The sequence below is a fragment of the Coregonus clupeaformis genome, chromosome 4 (assembly GCF_020615455.1).
Source record: "Coregonus clupeaformis isolate EN_2021a chromosome 4, ASM2061545v1, whole genome shotgun sequence".
NCBI lineage: Eukaryota > Metazoa > Chordata > Actinopteri > Salmoniformes > Salmonidae > Coregonus > Coregonus clupeaformis.
The window spans coordinates 16209070-16218938 of NC_059195.1; the positions used below are offsets into that span (position 1 = coordinate 16209070).

Below are 9869 nucleotides of genomic sequence, written 5' to 3' on the forward strand. Positions count from 1 at the left end.
CACATCCGGCTTCTTCACCTAAAGGATTGTCTGTGACCAGCCACCTGGACAGCTGATGAAACTGAAGAGTATTTCTGTCTGTAATAAAGCCCTTATGTGGGGAAAAACTCATTCTGATTGACTGGGCCTGGCTCCCCAGTGGGTGGGTCTGGCTCCCAAGTGGGTGGGCCTATGCCATCCCAGGCCCACCCATGGCTGCGCCCCTGCCCAGTCATGTGAAATCCATAGATTAGGGCCTAATGAATTTATTTAAATAGACTGATTTCCATATAAGTACTGTAACTCAGTAAAATCTTTGAAATTGTTTCATGTGGCGTTTACATTTTTGTTCAGTATAGTTAATAAGGAAATTTGATACAGGTTATAACTCACTTTACAGAAAAGCACTAGCTTTTTATCTACTGTTCCCTTGCCTAATGCCTACCAGTCTTATTCAAGGACCTCTGTGCTAATTTTAATGATAGAAACAAAAGGTGGAAATTACCTTTCCTTAGGAATGATGGCAAGTATGGTAAAATGTATCAGTTTACTGTATTAAAGGTAATCTTTCGTCCATGAGCTCACCCCAATGAGAATTCCAAAATCAACGTGAATTTAAAATACCACAGCCATATTCCATTATATAAATGAACAGTTTATTAATTAGAGAAAGCAAAATATAAAATGTACATAGAGTATAACAGTGTACAATTATGTTTGTTTACTTTTGGTGCTCCTTTGAACATAATCACAACCACAGTCCAAACCTCACTGTGATGAACAATTGACATTATTAAATCGATAGCTATGAGTGAACATTTACATATACACTGGGCCAATCTATTTTATTCAGCTGCCAACACAAGGTAAGTATCTAGCTAAATGTAGCCATCACATCTTATCCTGAAAAACGAAGGGTCGACTTGCCTCTGAAATCCCCATGCAATGACAGTTTTAATTGTCTACTTTAGCGCAATATAAGTTATCTAAATTGAGGTAAGTGAAAGCAATTGAGAGTATGTTTAAAATCCACTGTGGCTGCAGAAGGCTTCAATACATTAACGATTATCAACGGCCATCATCATAACTCCTGGCACCATATTATTATTGTTGAAAGAATAATACACAGGAAAGGAATTCGTCAGAAAATGACTGACATGAACACTGGTGAATGATAATGCAGAGAATAAAAGACGGTAGCCAATTGGGTTTAAGAAGAACGGCGGGATTTCCTGTACGTGACTCTTGGAGGCCCCACCCTTTGTGTTTCCCTCACAGTCAATCAAAACAGAAAAAATTGACTAGAATCTACGATTGCAGCTGCCATCGATTAATGTAATCATGTTTGGCGTGTGATAATACCGAGATTCTGCGAAATAAAATAATTCACGCAATGACTGGTATGTAATATTCAACATAACATCGGTATGTCTGTGTACCCTTTAGCTAAGCTAATGTTAGCTAACTAACTGGCTAATCGTTTTCAACAGTTTAGCCAACAGTAAACGTTAGCCTGCATGCTAGCCACAACAATTATCACATAGCTACTTATGATTCGTAGCTAAATGGCTTCAGTATGATCATCAACTCAACAACCGCAACTGTAACGGAGGTCAGTCCAGCTTGAAGTGTATAACGTTAGTGGAATAACTAAAAACCAATGTGCTGCCTTTTTCCGTGTGGAGATTGAACTTAACTCTGGCTTGTTTTGCTTCGATTCCTTCTTTCTGTGATGTGTAGCCCCAGAACAGCCAGTGAAACAAGAGGAAATGGCTGCCTTGGACAGCTGTCAACGCGAGTTTCTGCAGCAAGACGGTGGCACAGGAGACCAGGTACTGTTTAGAAATTGTCCTCGTGTGCTTCTCGGTCAGGGTTTCAGTAAGTGCGTGGTGCTTTGTGAAGTTCACACGTTTTAAATTTTGTAGTAAAAGTCGAACTTCCTGTGTGGCTCCGGACTAACGGCCACCCACTTTCTTCGTTTTAAACCCGCCCATTGTGGGTAGGACACTCAGCCATCACCGCTCGCTCTGCTGGCAGCTACCTGCAGCAAGATCGGGTCGCCATCGTCAGAGGGGGATAACGGTGCTATAGTGGTAAGTCACCACCTCTGGCTCTGCTAGAATGTATGTAATCGACCCAAAAATCTAGATATCTTTTTTCAATAGAACGCGAGTGGTGTCGGCAGAGCTGTAGTTCAGCCTAGTGTGCTGTTGTGAATGAGATATTCCCAAAAGGCACTCATGCAGTGTGCTCATATTTTGATCACACACTATAAATTAGGGTTCTCATGCACCTTCTAGACAAACATGAATCTGGTCATGAAACGCCTCTAAACCAATCTTCAAATCTGTTGCTAAATCGTGTGAACAAGCAGCACCAAACTCAAAACGTTTGATTTTTATGCAAATACATGATATATTTTAAATTGTATTTAATAATAACTCTTAATGCCATGTATTTTCCAACTGGCTAGATTTCTGAATACAATAACTATTTGGCTTGCAGTTTATGTAAGTCAATATTTCACTGCTATGTCTAACATTAACATTACATAATGAATCACAACATTGCAATCTGCATCTTCTATGCAAATGCATTGTTTTATTCACCAAAACAATATTTTTTCTTCCACAGACTACAAACCTAACATCCATCCAGTTAACAGGGAACCCAGATAGATGGGAGGTTTTGACCCCCACAACAGCAGTGAACGAGGAACCTGGCATGGTCCAAATCCAGAGTCAACGGATTGTGACATCAAACGGACAGTATGTTCTTCCTCTCCAGAACCTTCAGAGCCAACCGATCTTTGTAACATCAGGAAGCGACACCTCCGCCAACGCAGTGCCTAACATTCAGTACATTCAGACAGCTGATGGACAGCAACTAAGCTTCTCCACCTCCTGTGTGGAGGGGGCCACTCTGAGCCAAGATGCCACAGGGCAGATCCAGATCTTGCCCAGCGGAACTCAAACTATAAGTGTGACAGGGGCTGGAGACATCCTTACTAACAACCAGAACCTCATATCACAGACTGGTCAGGTCCAGCAGATCCAGGGAGTTTCTATCGGCAGCTCCACCTTTAACAACCAGGGTCAGGTTGTCACTAATGTGCCTATGGGGTTGCCAGGGAACATCACCTTTGTCCCCATTAACAGTGTGGACTTGGACTCCCTGGGCCTCTCTGGTGCTCAGACTATAGCAACAGGGGTCACTTCTGATGGCCAGCTGATCATGACCAGTCAGCCTGTAGACAGCTCTGAGAATTTGGAGAAGACAGCTGACCAACTCTCACAAACTCTATCTGTAAATGACTCGAATGCTAACACAGAAATGTATGTACCAACGTCCTCGGCCCAGCTGCCTGAGACCATAGATGAGACGGGTGTTCTGACCCAAGCCACAGAGCAGACAGATCCCTCTGGTCTCCAGGAGAGCTACATTCAGCAAAACGAAGTTCAGAACATCCAGGTGTCCTCAGGCCAGTCCATCATCCAGCTGCAGCAGGTGCCGGTCCAGACCAGCGATGGGCAGGTGGTGCAGGCAGCAGGTGGGCAGAACGTGCAGCTCTTCAACCCAGGGACCTTCATAATTCAGGCCCAGACCGTCACACCCTCAGGCCAGATCCAGTGGCAGACCTTTCAGGTGCAGGGGGTCCAGAACCTGCAGAACCTCCAGCTGCCCACCAACCCAGCCCAGCAGATCACCCTGGCCCCAGTGCAGGCCCTGTCTCTGGGCCAGGGAGGAGCGCAACAGATCCCCAACCTGCAGACTGTGACAGTCAACTCTTTGGCCCAGACAGGCATTCATTTCCAACAGGCAGAGGACACTGATAGCCCTGGAGGTATAGTCTCCTCCTCAATCATCAATAAGACATGCCCACCATTATAGTGTAGAACACTGTTGGTTGTATATAGGAAACCATGGGGGGTCTGGAAAAAAAAGAGAATCTGCAGGAAGTACTATTTACAGTATTGAGTCATCGGACAGGAGCCTCCTGAGGTATAAGGCATTAGTTACGCTGCTCTGGTGAAGATTATTAGCTGTATGTCACTTTGTTGTTTTCTTTGTAAGAAAATTATTTTCAGACTTGTAAATGTACACACATTTAACAATAGAACACTAAACTTTGCAGGTCTTTAAACAATTCTCTGACCATGTAATTAACACCCTTTTTATAGATCTGTGAGATAATTTAAGCATATTATTAATTCTTTGAAGATTTAAAGGGAGTGTTAATTATCAAATGGTTTTGTCAAGCTATCCATCCCACACATTGTCAAGTTTGAACAAGGGTTTTGAATTTGTTCATAGCCAAACTGTCCGAAAATCTTTTAAGCATTTAGCGAAAAAGCACTTTTCACTGTGTGGCTTTTGCAATCCATTTAGCGTGCAATTGTTAATGCTTGTGTTCATATTGATGTGTGGATTGATTGGTCTCCCTCCAGACATCCAGATAAAGGAGGAGCCAGATTCAGAGAACTGGCAGCTGGGCAGTGACTCCACTCTGAACACCAGTGACCTGTCCCACCTGCGTGTCAGGCTAGTGGATGAGGAGGACCAGCTCGACGAGGGGGGCAAGAGGCTACGCAGGGTGGCCTGTACCTGTCCCAACTGCAAAGAGGCTGGGGGGAGGTGAGTGAATTCATTTTATATCGGCTACTGTTAGAGTGCTCAACAGCTTATAGTGGTCAGAAATCACTGGATGGAATCTTTCCTATACTAATGATGTTTAAATTACAGGTTTTGGGGTCTGAATGTGAAATATAAATGTTTTCATATATTTTGTATTACCTCAATTACCCCCCTCAATCTAACACAGTCCTACTGTAACAACATTCCTTTCTCAAAATAATCTTATGTCTTCCATTAGCCCCCGAAAAGTTGCACGTCTTGACTGTTGACCGGTCACCAGCATTGGTGCGCAAAGGCCAAAAATACAGAGCAAATTCAAGTCTATTTGGCTATACGTACAGTATATGAGTGTGTTTCTTTGATATATTAGTGTGTTTGTATGTGTTCTCTCAGAGGATCCAACATGGGCAAGAAGAAGCAGCACATCTGTCACATTCCGGGCTGTGGGAAGGTGTACGGGAAGACGTCCCACCTGCGAGCGCACCTGCGTTGGCACTCTGGGGAGCGACCCTTTGTCTGCAGCTGGATGTACTGTGGGAAGAAGTTCACGCGTAGCGACGAGCTGCAGAGACACAGGAGAACACACACAGGTGCACTCTCACTCACATCAACATTTGCATTACATTTTACATTTGAAAACCTACCTTGTAGGTTGCAATTTGCACCTTGCATCCTCTTCTGTCTTCTGAAATATATAATTTAGTACAGTAGCATTACAGTACATTGTAGTGATTTAAAGTGATATACAGTGAACAAAAATATAAACGCAACATGCAACAATTTAAAAGATTTTGATGAGTTACAGTTCATATAAGGAAATCCATCAATTGAAATAAATTCATTAGGCCCTAAGCTATGGATTTCACATGACTGGGAATACCTTTAAAAAATTGTGTACAGATCCTTGCGACATGGGGCTGTGCATTATCATGCTGAAACATGAGGTGATGGCGGTGGATGAATGGCACGACAATGGGCCTCAGGATTTCATCACGGTATCTCTATGCATTCAAATTGCCATCGATAAAATGCTATTTTGTTAATTGTCCATAGCTTTTGCCTGCCCATACCATAACTCCACCGCCACCATGGGGCACTCTGTTCACAAAGTTGACATCAGCAAACCGCTCACCCACACGACACCATACACGCTGTCTGCCATCTGCCCGGTACAGTTGAAACTGGGATTAATCCGTGAAGAGCACACTTCTCCAGCGTGCCAGTGGCCATCGAAGGTGAGCGTTTGCTCACTGATGTCGGTTACGACACCGAACTGCAGTCAGGTCCAGACCCTGGTGAGGACGACGAGCACGTAGATGAGCTTCCCTGAGACGGTTTGTGCAGAAATTCTTTGATTGCAATCACAGTTTCATCAGCTGTCTGGGTGGCTGGTCTCAGACGATCCCGCAGGTGAAGAAGCCGGATGTGGAGATCCTGGGCTGTCGTGGTTACACGTGGTCTGCGGTTTAATCCGCTTCTTCATATGCCACATCTGTCAGGTGGATGGATTATCTTGGCAAAGGAGAAAGGCTCACTAACAGGGATGTAAAAAAATTTGTGCACAAAATTGGAGCTAAATAAGCTTTTTGGGCATATGGAAAATTTTGGGTGTCTTTTATTTCAGATTATGAAACATGGGACCAAAACTTTACATGTTGTGTTTATATTTTTGTTCAGTGTTTATATTTTTGTTCAGTGTAGTATGGTCTGTCCTACTATTAACCCAAGTCTGGTCTCTGTCTGTGACAGGGGAGAAGAAGTTTGTCTGCCCGGAGTGTTCTAAGCGCTTTATGCGGAGCGACCACTTGGCCAAGCACATTAAAACACACCTGAACAAGAAAGGAGTCATGAACTCTGTGAGCAGTGCGGTGGTGGCCTCCATGGAGTCTGCGGGCTCGTCAGACAGCATCATCACGGCGGGCGGCACTACCCTCATCCTCACCAACATCCAGCAGGGCTCCAGTAATGCCCAGGACATCCTGGCCAATGCTGAGATCCCCCTGCAGCTAGTCACCGTAGCAGCCGGAGAAGTCCTGGAGAGGGCCGAGTCACAGTGACACTCATTAACTCTTCATGAACTTCTGCATCATTCATTTTCCCCGCTTTTTTTTATTTTATATACAAACATGAATATATATTATATTTTTAAGAAGAATGATAGCATTAAATGTGGTTACAATACATACCCACTAAAATGCCTTATTTTGTATCATATTGTGGAGTTGAAAAGGTGGAACAGCATGTGGTTTTTAAGATACTGTCAATTGCTTAAAGGTTTGAGTTAAATGTGTATACAAATATTGTTACAGAAATTAAGCGATTGGATATTGCCAGTCTAAAGCCCTTGTTGATATGTGTTTTAATGACAGCCATGGTTAGGTCTGTCAGATTTAAGCAAAACGTTAGTTAACATTGAGTGTGATTCCAGTTATTTTCCTGAAGTAACTTCTTGCTTACGTCCAGATGTGTCTTCATGTAAATGTTCTAATGTAATTCACTTTTTTGTAGTATGCATTTCTTTATTTTGTTTTGTACTTTCTTCCTGATTGTTTGTGTTATATTTGTGCTTGCCTAAAACTCTGCAAGCTTCACCCCCACCCTGCTCAGTTGCATCCTGAATAATATTGCAGGTGGCAAAAAGAAAACAATAGTGTATTTAGAATGTTGTATAATAATTCCTATTTAACATCTACAATTGATCTAATGATGTAATATGCATTTCTTGCAAATCAAGTGTTTTGAGTGTTACAGCTCTTTATATTAGGCTTTGCATAGTAAATTGGTTTTGTGGTATTCCAAGGTCCAAATTCTTTAAATGGTTTTTGAAATGTGTATAGTGTAATATTCAAATGTGTTTCTTTTGTAAAAACAATTTCTAAATGATTCCCAATTTCAAAAAAGGTGAGTCATTTTCATGAGAAAAAAAAGCCATGCTTAGGTGTTGAATTGCCAAATTTGACTGTAATCTCAGGGTGACTTGGTCATGCAGTACTGTCAGGTTGCACGGTAGAGCAATCCTCCCCTGTAGTCCCTAGGGCTGCTGTGGGGTGTTGTGTAGAAGATGTGCTATTCGATGGACCAAAAGCCAAGGTGAATTATGCTGTAGCCATGTTACCTATGCTCTATAAACTGTATATGTCAAGAGTCTTTAGATGACAACCCCCCCCCTTTATGAAATAGTTAGGTAAAAAGATCCATTCTGTGTCCGCGCCTCAATCAATCAGTCCTCTAAGACAAGTGAAATGGTGTCACTGTATCGCAGTAGGCGGTACTCTTTTAATCGCACTCTTCTCTTCACCTGCAGTTTGATAATTATCTTTTTGTATAAAACTCTTTGTATACTGCCCATGAAACTGTGTTGGTTATGCTCTTTTATCTCTGTACATGTTTCTCTCTGTTTTATATATATTTTTAATTGGAGTAGGTTTTGACTCCCTTTCCTGTAGTAATATATCTACGTATCTATGTTTTTATTCAGATTATGAAATGTGAGATTGAAGAAAGTGAATTGTGTGCATTGTATCTGCTGCTGGGATTGTTTGTTGTAGTGATGTTCTGGAAAGTTGTTTTGAACTCATAAGGCCCTGAGTAGCTTTAAGCCCACCATCATATAATTGAACTATACTATACACTGTGTGGTCATTAACAAAACACTATTATACCTCACAGATTCACATTTTGAAGTGAACATGACAATCTCAAAAAGTTTAAATCTGGATGTTTGTCATGTTATAAATCCTTGGTTTTTTATTTTGTAACATTTGGTATTCATTTCACGTATTTTATTCTGTCCACTTTTTGTGCGCAGCACATTATTTCATACTAAAATGACTAAACATTACCTGGTAGTAAGTTGTCTTGTTTTTATTGTACTATTATATTATTATAGTATCTTATACTATGAAACGGCAATCTGATTGGTCAAAAATGCATTCCAGCTGTGGGGTTACGACGGCATCCAAGTGTTATAATCATATTGAAACGAGAAATTCAGTATTTGTGAAATAATGTTATTGGAGTAGTGCTGCAAGGGCCGGCAGTTCTCATAAATGTTTCTGCACATTGTCATTGGACTTAAAGTGTTGACACCTTTCTCTGTTGGCAGTCCAGTCCAGTAGATGTCACTGCAGCCAAAGGAGCAGGAGGGGAGACAAACTGACCTTCTGACCCTCCTAGACTCCCCTGCAGTTTCACTCATCTAGCCTTTCTTAGTATATGAATTCCTGTTTCACGACTTTGAACATGATATTAGGTTTCTTCAACTCTGTATAGTGTGATTCCTCACGAAACCCAGAAACAATGGTGTCCTGGGTAAGGCTAAAATGTCATACATATGCCAACTTTTATGAATGATTTCTCAATTAGGCTTCCTCCAAAGGAATATTCTATGGATTACATTTTGTGAAAATCCCCCAAATCATGGTATTTTTTTTGTCTGTGTTTCGTGAGGAATCATTATAATAGGATAGATTAATTTTTTCATACAAATGAATGAAAGTTTAAGAATATATTATCAAAATGCAAGTAATCCTTGCAGCACTCCTCTCAATCCTTGTCGCAAAGAAGTGTTTGAAAGGTGTCGTACAAATGACATATTAACAGTGCTTTATTGAATGCAATAGATATTTCCTGCAAGAATGCAGGCTATTGGCCGAATATCTGTGTTGTTCTCAAATGAGATTAGTGGTTTTAAAAGAGGCTCACTTTAATTTAACTCTGAAAGCAGAGTATGCATTGTTACAATCAGTCACACTATTACTCATGCCTCGACATGATTATTTTAGATTGCTCCACAATTTAAGGTTGTTTTGTAGTGGTTTTAATTTGTAACTTCTCGTTTGTGTGAAAAAGTTATCCAGCATAGTGTTACATAGCGCCTTTTCTCTGGAGCTAATAGAAATGCATGTGCATTGTGCCTGGCCACCGTTATCGCAGTGCTCCATAGGAACATAATTAAAAGCTTGCTGTATGAATGCCTATATCCGACAAATCAGAGTGAAAAGCGCATATGGTTTTGAGTCTGAGTCAATTTGCTGCAAACGGGAGTCAGAAAATGTGGTCTATAAATGTTAAAAGGACACGTCCATTTTGTGGTACCTGTCATTTGCATAATTTGATGAATTCGATTCATTGTAATGCAATACCAAGTGCACCACAAACATAGAATGAAAGTTTGAGCTAATGAAATGTGTTAACGGTGTCATCATTTACTTGTATGTTAATTATTGTAATAATCTTTTGCTCCCTCCAGGAAT

At 41.3% G+C, this 9869-nt stretch overlaps 1 protein-coding gene across 4 annotated transcripts; it reads left to right on the forward strand.

Moving 5' to 3' along the window:
- The first annotated feature begins 640 nt into the window (after positions 1-640).
- Positions 641-8455, forward strand: LOC121552542 (transcription factor Sp3). 4 transcript variants are annotated; one of them, XM_041865512.1, is made up of 7 exons: positions 641-1591; positions 1720-1811; positions 1983-2072; positions 2614-3823; positions 4428-4614; positions 5008-5204; positions 6364-8455. In XM_041865512.1, exons 2-7 carry the CDS (start codon positions 1749-1751, stop codon positions 6669-6671), a joined length of 2055 nt encoding a protein of 684 aa, XP_041721446.1. In that variant the 5' UTR covers positions 641-1591; positions 1720-1748; the 3' UTR covers positions 6672-8455. The 4 variants fall into 4 exon arrangements, with proteins under 4 accessions (XP_041721446.1, XP_041721433.1, XP_041721440.1 ...); XM_041865499.1 differs by having other exon boundaries at positions 641-1379; XM_041865506.1 differs by having other exon boundaries at positions 641-1379; positions 1992-2072.
- Positions 8456-9869: the final 1414 nt, after the last annotated feature.